The following is a 14,991-nucleotide window of genomic DNA, read 5'->3' on the forward strand; positions in this document are numbered from 1 at the left end:
AGCTAGATTTTCTGTTTGAGGTATAAAAAAAAATTTTCGTACCAACTCTTTTGACCTGAATTATATCCGTCTGTAACGGGAGGGCGGATGATCGGTTGGATCTTTGAAACCATTCAACAGCGGACAAAGTTAAAGTACTCTAGAAAAGTTTTTGATTGTTATATAAGCAGGCTTGTAACAACAGAGGAGTCCTACATGTCTTTGTCAGACTAAGATAGCCGTTCCGCCGTGGAAGACGAGGGCGCTCCTTCCATGCCAACGATGCTTTTTCACAGACCATCTGACCCCCCCACCAACAAGCCACTTCCTCTTTTGTCTAATTTCATGGCGATCGGGAGAGAGGGAACACCACCGACGCACGCACACTGTCTCAGCACTCCTGAAAGAGTTTATTCGGGGTAAATAATTGACAATTTTTGCAAGATTCGGTCACTGGGTTACAAAGTAGTCCTGCTTGAATTCAGTCCTGTGGGCGATTCACCTTTCCCTGTAGGATTAATCAATTTTTTCAGCTTCTGGATCAGATATTTCACATTGTAGCGCCACTCGCTGATAACAAATCGGACGAAATGGGCTCCCCCTCCGCCTGCATCTCTCCCACACACTCAGCGGCACGCTACTTAACGGCGCTGAATAGCTAACGTTAGCAACACTGCAAACGCCTGAAATGTATAGCTATGGAGATGGTTTATTTTGACACACTTCACAAGTTAGTGGCAGATTATTAACATGGAGTATTGTGTATGTGTGAAAGTTAGCAAGAGTTTGTAGTTTCATTAAAATATTAGCCACTTAAAGTCCTCAAATGTTTGTGTTTGGGTTAGCTAGCCAACATCGGCTAGCTAGCTGCGGTGCTATGTATTTAGTTAGCGTTAGCCCGGATCGCGATTCATAAGTTAATGTTATCTAAACTACCTCAGAAGGAACAGACTAGGTGTGGTGGGTTTGTCACCTAACGTAAACAAAATAACTGTAGTATTTGTATGGGACAGATAAATGTCCACCATTCATTGAAAGAGCCCCGGTTGTCCTCGATAGCTGAGAAAAGGGTTAGCTAGCACATCAGGCTAGTTAGTTAACGGTAACTTGACTGCTAACGAGGGGCTCGGTGATATTTCCACCGTGAAGTCATAGTTAAAGTCAGACACTCGTACGAATAACGTTAGCTGTGTCTGCGAATGGTTGGTGTTTTTGCAAGCTAAAGTAAAGTTGACCACAAAGTTTTGAACCATTATCAACAACCCTAACAGGTCAAACAGAAAAAAAAAAGTAAACTGCAAGAGTAAAGTGTACGAGTATCAGCCAGTTTCGAACGATTTATGAGCACAAAATAATATCAAAACACGTTAGTCACCGTTGGGGTGCACATAACTGTATATATTATTGACACTTGTTTATTGAGTCTTTGCCAGTATTGGTAACATGGAGTTATTGTCCTCTTAAAAAGCCACCTGCGGTGATACTAACTCTATGACTTTATCATATCTAAAGTCAGTATACTTTTTCTTTATTTACAGTGTAAACTAAGTTGTCAACGTGACTGGCACAACGAACATTGCTCCCCAGGTGAGTGCCTGTCTACAGTTTGTCCCTATAGAATTAACCCACTATCACGAATTTCTCTGGGTTTATTTTGATTACCTCCTCCAGGGGTGAGTGAATGTTTACTTTTCAACCTGAATTTTTCAAATTCTTTGTCATTATATCCTTTTATGTTATTTTTTTATTTAACGTTTAATTAACCTGGAGAATTCTCATTTAGATAAAAAAATCTCTTTTCACAAGAGCGTCCTGGCCAAGACAGGCAACTCGTTTTAATTGTTTACGCATGAATATTCTACATTTTCATGCCAGGTAAGCTGCTGGGACCAACTGCCAAAATAAAAGATGTTGGTCGATGCTTAATTTTAAAACAAAAAGTCAATGTATTGGCCCAATTTACATATTTTTCCGACAGTTCACCATTATTCAGAACATGAAGTCATCCAGGTAGTTGCGTAAGGATATATAAACAAGTAATTTAATTTTTTTTTCTCTTTTAATGACTTTTTCCCATTTGATTCCAGGTTAATCTAAGTGGACATCACATTAGGGGCTCCATAGCACTTGGATCTGTTCTTCTCTGTCCCAGGTTCAGACTGCTTGGTCTATGGCGCTGATGGACAAACACAAACAGGTCAAGCGGCAGAGACTTGACCGCATTTGTGAGGGTGAGATTTCAGAAATACTCATACACAAAGCAAAAGTAAATATGTACGAGCTTGTGTTTATTTATTATACATTTTGTTACTTTGATGTAAAGTATTAAAACTTTATTGGATTATGGCCAGGCCATCATACCCATATAAGTGCTACTGTTAAGCCTTGTAGAAATGAAAGATAATCTTTTATATCTTATTGCATAAGTTACATGCTTTTTGCTGTCTCTACATGTGAAGTCCACAGCATTTTTGTTTCAAGCCTGTAACTGTTTTAACTGTGTAGGCAGGCCATAGCAAAGGCAGATTTGACTTATTTAAATATTAGAAAAATGATCAAAGTTTGTGCATTCTCTTACACCAGATGCTGACAGTTGTTTATTATGTTTGTATGAATCTACTCTTTAATGACTGCTTTTAATATATTATCCCAGTGCTCTAGTAATATTGTGGTTTTGGTGAACTATTTTCTCTGTTTTAGGGAAATTAAATGCTGTTAGTTAACACACTTTTCTGCGGTGTTCTTCCCCTGAAGTGGTAACATGACCTGACTGTTCAAAATTCAGACCCTGATTGTATTTCTTGCTTCCTCTCAGTGTGTTTGTCAGTGGATGAGATTGCTGTTTATTTTTTTATTTTTAGTTAAATTGGTATGCAGGGAATGTACAAATGGAAACTTTCCAATATCTTTCATATCAAAGATAACAAGTAAACCTTTTTATGTTGCTACAAGCATATGCAGTCTGGCCGGTACACTGCAGATTTCTAGGAGAGACAGTATTTCGAGCTAGGGAAGAGTGAAGAGTAGACAATTGAGATCAGACATAATGGTGCACTAAAATGGAGGGAACAGTCTGGGAGCGTCTCAGGAGACGGGTGAGAGGGAGAGGACAAGGTGAAGGGTCGCGGGGCAGGGAAACGGGCCAGCTGTCTCTTTAAAAAACGACAACAGCCCAAACCGCCCTGGGCCTGAGCCTCAGCTATGCTAATGAGGTTAGTGCTGGTTGGCTGGCCCTCAATGGAACTGCATGTGATTGGAGGATGGTCACAGGGGAGGGGCTGGGCGTAGATGACAGCTGGGATCCAGCCAGCCAAGAGCAGGCTGACAGAGAGAGAGAGAGGGAGAAAAAAAGAGCGGTAGAGGGAGAGCAAGGCAAGAGAGGGAGAGAGAGAGAGGAAGACAGGCTGACAGACTTCATAATGCAAGGTTAGGCCCGGCGCTCATGTGTTTTCTATTTTGGCATGTGTTTTTGAAATTTATGAACTTGGGGGGGGGGGGGGTATCTAAGGATTGGGTGTGGTGCAGCTATGTGTGTGCAGTTTCCCTTTTATGTTCAGCGCATATTGGTGTTGTCGCAGCCGTTAAGAAGGAACTGAATAACCAAGTGTGTGTGTGTGTGTGTGTGTGTCTAGCTGCTTCTGGGTGGAGTACCGCTTGCTGCATTATCATCGTTCTCTGCCCCTCCCCCCTCACCTCTTATTCCTCCAACTGCAGCCAGAGGGAGAGAGAAGAGGAGGAGGGAGTGAGGGGGAAAGAAAGGGAGAGGGGGGGAGAATGAATGAATCACTGAATGAATTGTATTGTGTGCGCGGCCATGCTTGTGCTTCGTAGGCCTCGGGTATGCTAGTGTCCTTTACTCAAATTACTCTGTGTGTAGGTCTACTTGTATATTTCCAGAACTTCTTTTTCAGAGAGGGTCTTTGTGATGAACCCCTATGGGTTTTACTACATAGTAAGAGTCTCTTTGTGCTTTCAGCGTGTTGCAGTAGGCCTGTTAACATTCTTCAGCCATTTGCAATGAATGTGAATCACACTGCTAAACCAAGTGCAGTAAATTGAACATTTTTTATAACAGTACTAGGCTGTATGTTTGGTTTTTTTTGTTTGTTTGTTTTTTGTCTTTTTTGCCTGTGTGCATTTCATGCATGCATTGGGAAATGCTCAGACGTCAGAGGAAGTGTTCACAAATATTTGTTTTCCACCCTCGGCTACCAGCTCCCTTCCCTCCTCTGCAGTCTCACCATTACCTCCTGCCCTCTGTCCAAGTAAATGTTCCAGCTAGACACACTCCCCCACCCCGGGAGACAGACAGACAGACACACACACACACACACACCTGTCACGCAGCAGGGATAAGATAGTGTGTACTGGTGGATGTGTGCATTTAGTCCAAGACATGAACTACTGGGGAGAGACTGAGAGAGAGGTGTAAAAATTAACACTAATATAACCATTGGTGTTAATTTTTAAAATTTCCCCTGATTTAACACTAATGTGCTGGCAGAGATGAAGCATTTATTTCTGGCATTGACTTGTTTTTGACTTGCAACATTTCCTTTGTTTTTAGAATGGTAAATGGCCATGGTGCACATGGACCGAATGTGCAGATTTTAGCAAGAGAGAGGTGTGTGTGTGTGTGTGTGTGTGTGTGTGTGTGTGTGTGTGTGTGTGTGTGTGTGTGTGTGTGTGTGTGTGTGTGTGTGTGTGTGTGTGTGTGTGTGTGTGTGTGTGTGTGTGTGTGTGTGTGTGTGTGTTTTATCTGTATGTCTGAAGAAAGGGGGAGAACCAGAAAAATAGGAAGGAGGGACTCTTCCAGACGGGAGAATTTAGGTCATGACTCAGACCCCCCCATGAACCCCCACCACCTCCCCTCCAAGACCCCGCAGTTTTCTCCACCCCTCCCCCAGCCCCCCCCCCACACACACACCCACACACACACACACGCCCCCCCCCCTCCACGCCCCCTCCTCTCTGTGTGTGCTCTGCTCATACAGTAGGCAGGTCAAGTTCTCAGAATTAACACTTCATCCAAAGTGCTCTGCTTTATTAACCAAAATCTAACCTTCGCCTCATGAGGAGTCTAAGGATCTGAACAGAATGGAGACGGATTGATGAAGACTTGACGGTGTATATTGGTTCCACACATTCCTAAACTGAGCTGGAGCTCAATACCAAATAGGCCAGGATGCTGGACACTCTCCATGCTCCATCACAGATATAGTTACACATTACTTTTGTAACCAAAGAACGCATCGCTTCTGTTGGAACACCCACATACACACCACACTCCTGATAGTTTCCTTAGGGTGCTGCTGGAGTTGGATTCATTGGAAAAAAGTCATAAAAGCTGAGTTATTATTGTCTGAGGAGTGTGGCAGTTAGCCCCATTAACTTTAGTCATGTGTGAAGGGGATTTTGTGTGAGGGTATGATGACTTGCATCACATTGAGTAGTCCAGACATGGGAAATGTAGACTGTTGAGTCACTAACCTCCAGCTTAACCTTAGTGGTTCTGAAATAAAATTGGTGGCTGTGTACACCAAGTGTCATCAGCAAGCTGTGTCAATGCAGTAAGAATGAGTTGAAAACCTGTAGCAGAAAGCTTTTAAATGTTCATTTGCCTTTGATATGTTTTGGGTACCTTTTTTTTTTTTTTTTTTAATCCATTAAGACCTAAGGCGCCCTCTAAAAGCATTCTAACATCGGAACATTGTATGAATACAACCTCCTAAAACTTAAGGGTTTTGCCTGTGGAGCAGATAGAAATGTGAAATGTAAAAGCATTTCAGAGCTTAAACCTTTGGCTTTTGTTGTAAATTACTGCCTTTGCCCTATTCATTTCATTGGTCACATGTCTTAAACGATGACATCATATAAAACGTGCTTACGTTGCCTCCAGCTCTAAAGGGAGAAGCAAGCAAACGTCGCACTCGGTCTTAAAGGGATATACACTGCAATGTTACATCTGGTCTTAATGTGTTAAGCATTTTTTGTCATGGATTTGTAATGGTCATTACATATTTAACTGCTTTTATTTATTGCTCCCATGCAACAACAAACACTATTTTATTATTTTCTTGCCTCTGGACTCAGGTATCCGACCCCCCATCCTGAACGGGCCAATGCACCCGCGGCCCCTGGTGGCCCTGCTGGACGGGCGTGACTGCACTGTGGAGATGCCCATCCTCAAAGATGTGGCCACAGTGGCCTTCTGTGATGCCCAGTCCACACAAGAGATTCACGAGAAGGTAGAGGAAACACACCCACACACATATCCCCACTCTAATCACAATCCATGTGGGCAAAACACTTTGATTCTAACTTCATCCTGTAGTTTGAAAGCAATCAACATCTGCACTGTACCCAAAAATACGTTGCCGCCTTCATTCTGTCCAGCACAACTATCTACACCAACTGCCTGGGAATTGATGTGTAGAATTTTTCAAAACTATCTGGCTTTAATGTCCATGTCCCTCATTGAAGTGGTGTAATATTTAAATGTTTAGTGCATCTTATTGTGATAAATATTCAAATTATTTATAACGCGTTTGTCTTCTGTAGGTGCTAAATGAGGCAGTGGCCGCCCTCCTGTACCACACCATCACTCTGTCCAGAGATGACTTGGAAAAGTTTAAAGGCCTTCGAGTAATTGTTAGGATTGGCTCGGGCTTTGACAACGTTGACATCAAAGCAGCTGCTGAACTAGGTGAGCTAACCCAGGAAAACGCACAGTTGTTCATTGTGTTCTTCATTACAGATGCTTTTGTCTTTGATGATCATCTTATTCTCCTCTTTTTCACCTGTCCGTGCAGGCATTGCTGTCTGTAACGTGCCAGCAGCCTCGGTTGAGGAGACCGCCGACACTTCGCTATGTCTGATCCTCAACCTCTACAGGCGAGTCACCTGGATGCACCAGGCCCTCAGGGAGGGAACCCGTGCCTCTAGTGTGGAGCAGATCAGGGAGGTGGCTGGCGGTGCTGCTCGTATCCGGGGCGAGACGCTGGGCATTATCGGCCTGGGTGAGTGAAGAGCTTGGACAGGGTTGGCTAGATTAGTTAGGGAGCATTATTCCCGCATATTCCAGCAGTGCATTTAGTTTGAGATCATCCACAACATAAAATCCAGTTACCAGTTTTAATGTTGTGGCTGATCGGTGTATTTGTCTTATTAAGTTGTAATTGAACATAACTTGTGCTGAAGTGCTTTAGGGGATCTGCTTAACCCGAGCTGAAAGTTGATGGTCAGACAAACAATATGCTGTAGGACCTGTCTGGTATTTATGATTTCTGTTTTTGGTTCCAACAAGGGCACCACAGTGGCTGTTAACAACTTTATCATTTCTCTTTGCCTTGCAGGGCGTGTTGGCCAAGCGGTGGCTCTGCGGGCCAAGGCCTTTGGTTTTGGCGTGATCTTCTATGACCCCTACCTGCCCGACGGCGTGGAACGTTCACTGGGCCTGCAACGCATGGCCACCCTGCAGGACCTGCTCATCCACTCGGACTGTGTGTCCCTCCACTGCAGCCTCAACGAGCACAACCACCATCTCATTAACGACTTCACCATCAAACAGGTGTGTAAGATACACTCTGAATATGCAAAGCACAAATTTGTCTCATGTCTTCCTTCACATTAACAGATATTTTTCCAGCCTTCTGATATTTGTAAGTGTTTAGAAAAAGCAGCATCTAATTAAGGTGCACTTACTGTATGTTAGCTTGGTTGAAATACTGTAAATAAATAGCTGCCTGTATATTGTTAGAGGATGAGTTTAGATAGAACTGAACATTATTGTTGAGTTTCTCTGAATATTGTGTTGCATCAGTAAGTTGGTGTTCAATTATAAAAAATGAACTTTGTGGATCATTTTGAATCTCTTAGTAGATCTGGGTTGTTTTATCTTGGTTTTTTTTTTTTTGTTTGGTTTTTTTCCATGTATGACAGCTGTGCATCCGGTTCTGACTCATTTTTATCCTCTTGTTATTTGTGAGAAAAAAAAGGTGTTTGCTCACTCTGAGCTTCAGCCTCAGTAGCTGTAGAATCTATTGTAGAAATAATATAAATACCATGTTATCAATGATGTGGCATCAGCTCAGTAAATTGCTGCTTTAACACAATGGTCCTGCCCGAATGTGAGTCCATCTTTTTGTTTAATAAATTAAGGAATGGAAAAATGAGTTATGCTGTCTGTCAAGTCTAATATGCGGAACCCTGAGCCATCTATTAGACCAACTGGTTGATAGTCTGCAAATGATTGGCGGTAGCTCTAATATTACAAACAAGGATCAGCAATCAGTTTTTAAATACATCTTAAAATCCTAACTCAGACATTTGTAGGGTTGTAATCTCCCAGTTGATTCGTCAATTTGCTCATGTCTGACCAAATTGTCATTGGTTGGAAAGTTGCTGGTGTTACTTTCAAAAGGAGAAAAGCGCTACATCAGTAGCCTTCTAGTACTAAGCCATTGTTTTTTGGTGTCCAAGGGACAGACCACCTGTGACACCATATCAGAGAAGTTGTCGGTGTGGTTACATTTTGTTAATACGGAGTGTAAACTTTGCAAACAGCAGTTTGCAGCGCAAAAACCAACATAGCATATCATCTAAAACAGTATGCTAACTTCTCTGCATTAGGATGCTCCATCAACTTTCCTGTTTAACGATTTAGGCTTTGAATGCATATTCCTTAAAAGTTCTTGTGCAGGGATCACCAGTTGATATAGTTATATTTTTGGAAATCATATGACCATGGGCTGGTGCATGCTGGTCGGCTCTGAGTCTATTGTTATCATTTCAGTATAACATAATTAGGTTAAAATGATTTAACATGCTGAAAATACTAGATTTTTATGTTTAAATATAATTCATTTAGGCTAATAAGGCTACCAGGTAGAGTGTACTCGGTGCACTGTGGCCGATTTAGTTAATCTAGAGATAACATGCAGATCTTTTTTTCCCTGCGACCAATTAATTGGTTGAAGAGTAGGTACAATTTCAGTCGACCAAGATTTTCTTTGTTTTATTACAGCCCTAAACATGTGGCTAACAATGAGTATAATTATAACAGTTTAGACACCTTGGCCTGAACCAAACATTGCTCCCATATTGTAGGACAGTCTGTATAATACATTTGGAAGAATAACAGTAGAATATATTTGTGCCAAATGATGTCAGTGTTTACTGTTGTATTTTGCCACAGGTTGAAGGTTTCACCCTTTTCTGGCTTGTCTCCACATAGTTTAATCATACTTTTACTATCTGTTCATACAGATGCGTCAGGGAGCCTTCCTGGTGAACACGTCAAGAGGGGGTCTGGTTGACGAGAAAGCATTGGCTCAGGCCCTGAAAGAGGGCCGGATACGAGGGGCCGCCCTGGACGTCCACGAGACAGAACCATTCAGGTAACCACGATACACCAGGGCCACAATGGCCATGTACGCCCATAGATGTGCATGATAACACAATCTCATCACTCCTCTCTGTAACAACCTTTCCCGTTCTTAACAGCTTTTCAACAGGCCCTCTGAAGGATGCACCCAACCTGATCTGTACTCCACACACATCCTGGTACAGTGAGCAGGCCTCTGTGGAGGCTCGCGAGGAAGCAGCTAGGGAGGTTCGCCGCGCCATCACTGGTAAGGCACATGCTTTTCACTGACCAGGAGCAAGCCTATTGTTTCACTGAAATAAACTGATTAGTATAAATACAGCAGAGAGAAGGACATTTTTAAATTTTTGTGGCAAGGGCCATTAAAAAATTAAGTGCATGGATAAAACTGACTGATGACTTTATATATAAGGTGCTTTACAATAACGTCAAAATGAAGATCAAAATGAAAGCTTTTTATATTCATATTGATTAACCTGTGATTAAGCTCTCGGATCAATTGAGATGTTATTTTTTTCTATTAAATGTTACAAAACACCGAAAAATACCCATTACAATTTCACAGAGCTCAACGTGACATAACCAAATTGCTTGTTTAACTTGACCAACTCAAAAATATCCACTTCACTTTATCATATATGACAAAAAAACATCAGATCTTGATGTTTGAGAAGCTGGAACCAGCAAACCTTTGGCATTTTCCCTTGAAAAATAATAATCGAATTTTAAAATAGTTGATGATTAATTTTGTGTCCAATTCTTTACAGCTCTAGTTCTTCTCAGTGGTTAATAAACTCTTTAAACACTTTTACCAGCCTCGAAATAGTCTTTGCCAATTGTAGAGGCCATTGCCTGGGTTAAACAGAAATGAGTTGCCTTTAAACTCCATTAATTTAGTGCAGTGATGAAGCTGCTGTCTGTCTGTCTGTGTTCACCAGAATCACAGCCATTTTTATACAGTTTCTCAATTTTAACAATCAATGCTATATTTTTGTTAAACCACTTGAATCAAAGTTGAAAGTCTACACTTCAATCACATCTTGATGGCTTTGTTTCAGATCCGTTGTGGTGTTGTACAGAGACAAAATTTCAGATTGTGTCACTGTCAAACTTCTGGACCTACCTTATATTAAACCAGGCACTGATCAGGTTATCCAAAAAAAAGATGCCGTTGGTAGCATGAGCTCTATTTTTGCATCTCTATGAGGTAGTAATGGTCTGTTTTCCCTGATCTAGGGCGTATCCCCGACAGTCTGAAGAACTGTGTGAATAAGGAATATCTGATGGCAGCCTCTCAGTGGCCCAGCATGGAGGCAGCCACTGTTCACCCAGAACTTAATGGAGCCACTTACAGGTGAGCAGAGTGGATGTAGAAGATTTGAATGTACAGGGATTAGACATCAGACGGGTTTATGAGATTTAACATGGATCTGCAGGTAGTAAGAATCAGCTGTCATGTGTCATGTGATTCTTCTGTTTTTTTTGTCTGTGTTTCAGATTTCCTCCAGGTCTGATTAATGTTGCAGCAGCAGGGGGTCTCCCTGGAGCTGGCGCAGGGGTTGAAAGCCTGGTTTCAGGAACCCTGGCGCACGGCATTGCCCCCGTCTCCCACCCTCCTCACGCCCCTTCCCCGGGGCAGCCTACTAAGGCCGAAGCCGACAGAGACATCCCCTCCGACCAATAGCCCCCCCTGCCGCCGCCAGCACATTCCGTCACCTCTGGAAACCACCCCACCCCCACGCCCACCTTCCAGCATCAGACACAGCCCGGCCCTCCAGTACATCAGCAGCACCAGTTTGACCTGATGTGGATCTACAGTCTTTTTTTTCTCAGATCACATAACCAGCCCAGGAGTGACCTATCCACAGCTACCCCACATCCCACCCAAATCCCTCCAAAACACACACACATCCCTCCATCCTAGTCCTCACCTCACCCACCCAACCAACCAACCACCATCCCCTCCCCCCTTCACTCCCCCACAACGTCAGCAATAACTCTGTTCTCAAGGATTCAATGATTGGATTGGTTTATTTCCTTAGTTGGCTGTTGTTTTAATGGAAAGTTGATCTGTTGTGGTTCTAGGTGTTAATGTTTGTTTGTTTGTTTGTTTGTTTGTAAAAAAAAAAAAAAAAAAAAAAATAGCATTTCTGACATGAGGCTTCACAGTCTGCTGCCTCCTGCAGTCCTCCTCCTGACTGACCAGTAGAGGCACAGAGGCAGAAAGTTTGAAGCCCCCCTTTGTACATTAATGGCTCATGTTACTGCTCTCTTCTTCTTCTTTTCTTTTTTTTTCTCTCTCCCCCTCCACCTTTCTTGTGAAGGGGGAAAAATGTGTACTAAAGTAAACCAGACAGAATCACAAACAGTACATCCTGTCCTCCCCACCAGGCATCTAGCTACCCCTTAGCCCAGTTCTGCCCTTAGTTCTCCCCGTTACTGTCAGCTTGCTCGGCAGAGGGAACCATAATGCTATCAGTGTGGAGCTCTCTCAGACTGTCAAAGTATATTTTATCTGATCAGCTCATGCTTTAGCTCTCAACCTCAATGGAATGATACCCAAGATCCTTTGTCACTTTTTACTGCTATGACTGTCCAGTTTTAGGACAGTCATCCCTGTATTTACACATGCTTTGTCTTTCGTTGATTGTTCTGTCATGACATAATAGCTTAGAACATCATATCAGAGAGCAACTACGCATTCATTTCTATCTAACGCCAGCAGCCAGGATGCTGCGTGTGAGGTCCGTACTCACGGTGCCCACACAGTATCAAACGCAGCAGCCTTCTCTGTTGCTGGAAAAACAGCAGCGTGCTAGGGGCCTCGCCAGCAGAGGGCACTGTCTGACTGCTCAGAGCTCAGAGCTTTATGCAGCTCACCTCAGTCAAACAGATGAACAGTTACAGGTTAGCGTTAGTGATGAAGAACAGGATCACACACTGCCAACATTCAGAACACAGGATGGGTGACCGGAGATTGACTACCGCCTTATTGTTTGATAAGATCTCACTGCACCCCACCACCACCCCCCTGCAACCACCCACCCTCCACTCTTCTCCCACTGTCATTACTGACCCTACACATCTGCTCATGAACCAGTATGCATCCACCAAGTCCTTTAAGTGTGAGGGGACAGTAGAGATTAAATTCCCTGTAGGAGCAAGGGGACAGTGTTCTTGCATGCTGGCTTTATTAATGACAGTGGTGTGTGCGCGCCTGTGTTTGTGTGTGTGTGTGTGTGTGTGTGTGTGTGTGTGGGTTTGTTTGTGTGTGTGTTTGTATGTCCCCTCACCCTGTTATGATAACAAGCTGTTGTCTTTCCAAAGGAATAGTCCCTAGGAGTAACTCTTTAACGCTGTTGCCCTGGTGTCAAGGGAACACCTTTCTAGTACCTCAGTAACAGATATTGAATGTACCGTGCATACCCTTTTATTTTTTGTACAGATTTTCTAGATACTTCTTTACTATTCTTTACCAGAAGGGTTTTGAAATTGTAGCAGTAATGATACAATATAAATAAAAAACATTGCCCCATGAAATAAATTGACAAAATCTTTGTAGGTTCGCTCTAGGTCACTGAATACTCAGGCTTCAAAACCAGTGTGTATCTCCCTCCCCTTTACCTTTTATTTCCCCATCGTGGAAAATTCAGCACAACGCTTCCCCATTCTTAGACTTCAGACTGTAGTTGATGCGTTTCGAACTCAGTCGTACTGACTAATGAAAAATGAGGAAAAAAACTGAAGGCGGTCATCATGGTCTGCTAGATCTCTTTTAATAGAACAGTAGTAGTAGCTGTTTTGTTTGTTTGGGTTTTTTTTTTTACCCCCATTCATTGTCAAGCTGCTCTATCTATAGTGCATGTGGGGTAATTTTCTAGGGGAAATACTATTGGCTTAAAAAAATTGGTGTCATCTTGCTGTTTCCCTCTGCTCCCCGGCCTTCTCCCTCTCAGAGTGTTTTCAACCCGAGTTGCCATTTTTGTCGTGGTCAGTTTCCAGTGATGTACAGTTTTCCCCTCAGAGTCTATGAGAGACATGGAGCATGACTGTGTCCTGAGATGCTAGGCTCCTCTGTCATGTGATGAGTATATATTTTTAAAAATAACCCCCGTAGTTCGGATTATGAGCATTATAGTAATCTTAAATTTTGCTGTTGATGATGATGATTATATATATATTTTTTCAGTTCAGCAGTGCACTGTTATGAAAACCATTCTGTTTTTAATGTAGGATTTCATTTTTATGGATATGCTGTCTGTGTTCTACATGTTGTACTGAAACATTTCAGAGAAAACAAGAGATCTTTCTCCTGGTGATTTTTTTTTTTTTTTTTTTTTTTTTTTTTAAATAATTTGTCTTATCCCAACTGTCCTTTCCAGCTGATATCCTCTGGGCCTTACTTATCCGCTCCCTGTTAAAGTAGCTGTTATAGAAAGTCGCCATGGAACCACTCACTGCCTTAATACAGTTGACCACAGCAGGTGAAGTCAGGAGACACACCCAGTCGAAAAGAACGGGCCACAATCAATGCCGTTCCGCAAAAAGCTCTTCACACCCAGACAGGCGTATATCTGAAGCACCTTGCATTTCTTTTTCACTGATGTACCACATTTAGTGGTGCTTGTGTAGACAGTTCATTCTACAAACACATAAATCCAGTGTGAATTCTAAATGTGCATTAATGTTTTTTTTGTTTTTTTTGTCTTCTAGTTTTTAATAGTTAAGTCAGCCCGGCAGTGTGTGTGTGCACGTAGGCTAACAGATAAGCACAGCTGATTTTTCACTCTTGGGTGTGAGAATGCCCACCATCACCCACCCACCCGCCGTCACCACTCTGGAGCTCTTAAAGTGTCTTTCACAGTGCTGCCTGAGCCCCAGTGGGGCTGGGAGTGGGAGGGCATAGCGGACACTGGTGTGGTCTGTCAAAAAAAAAAAAAAAAAAAAAAAAAAAAAGCAGAAAATTACGGTGAGAATCGGTCACTTTTTCTCTCTCAGGGTTCAAATGCACACATATCCTCCAGCAGTCGCCCTCTGTCTTGTGTCCCTCATCCCGAGTTTTCCGCCCTCAGAATGTAGAACAGCCTCCTGCGTTTTTAGAAACCGCTCTCCCCTCATTCCCCGTTTGTGCACAGGTCTGAACTTTTTTTTTCTGTTTTGCTTTCTTTTGGCACTGACATCTAACCATCTAACAAGGAATGAATGAATGAATGTTTGTTTGAAAGTGACTGTGTGTAATGTTAAAATTGGGAAATGTATTTTTACAACATGTGAACCTTTTTTTTTTTTTTTTTTTTTTTTTTTTCACTCACTCTCATTGTGAATTGATTTTTTTTTTCTTTCACCAGACTGCAAAAACAAAAAAAAAACAAAAATGAAAAAAAATTCTCCTGTAACTAGGCTCTTAAGCTTTATTTTTGTTTTGTTTACTTTTTTATTAGAAACAATCATGTTTGTGATGGTAACTTCTGATGGTAAACTCCACACCATATTTTAATAAAATCTTAAAACTTAAACGTTTGCTCCATTGTTTTTAACTTTCCAAATAACTAGTTCTCTCTGGGTACTAAGAATGCTTTAATGCACTGAACCTTTGACTCTGCCTTTGGTCATTTCATTTGAAAAAG

The 14,991-nt window shown here is 42.2% G+C and overlaps 1 protein-coding gene across 2 annotated transcripts; it reads left to right on the forward strand.

Annotated features, from left to right (window-relative positions):
- The first annotated feature begins 174 nt into the window (after window positions 1-174).
- Window positions 175-14,634, forward strand: LOC120785472 (C-terminal binding protein 1). 2 transcript variants are annotated; one of them, XM_040120221.1, is made up of 11 exons: window positions 175-398; window positions 1,518-1,566; window positions 2,067-2,210; window positions 6,073-6,227; window positions 6,541-6,685; window positions 6,792-6,998; window positions 7,335-7,549; window positions 9,247-9,377; window positions 9,484-9,611; window positions 10,601-10,718; window positions 10,862-14,634. In XM_040120221.1, exons 3-11 carry the CDS (start codon window positions 2,150-2,152, stop codon window positions 11,046-11,048), a joined length of 1,347 nt encoding a protein of 448 aa, XP_039976155.1. In that variant the 5' UTR covers window positions 175-398; window positions 1,518-1,566; window positions 2,067-2,149; the 3' UTR covers window positions 11,049-14,634. The 2 variants fall into 2 exon arrangements, with proteins under 2 accessions (XP_039976155.1, XP_039976156.1); XM_040120222.1 differs by lacking the exon at window positions 175-398 and adding an exon at window positions 588-709.
- The last annotated feature ends 357 nt before the right edge of the window (window positions 14,635-14,991 follow it).

This window comes from Xiphias gladius, chromosome 23 (genome assembly GCF_016859285.1).
Source record: "Xiphias gladius isolate SHS-SW01 ecotype Sanya breed wild chromosome 23, ASM1685928v1, whole genome shotgun sequence".
In the NCBI taxonomy this organism is placed as follows: Eukaryota; Metazoa; Chordata; class Actinopteri; order Istiophoriformes; family Xiphiidae; genus Xiphias; species Xiphias gladius.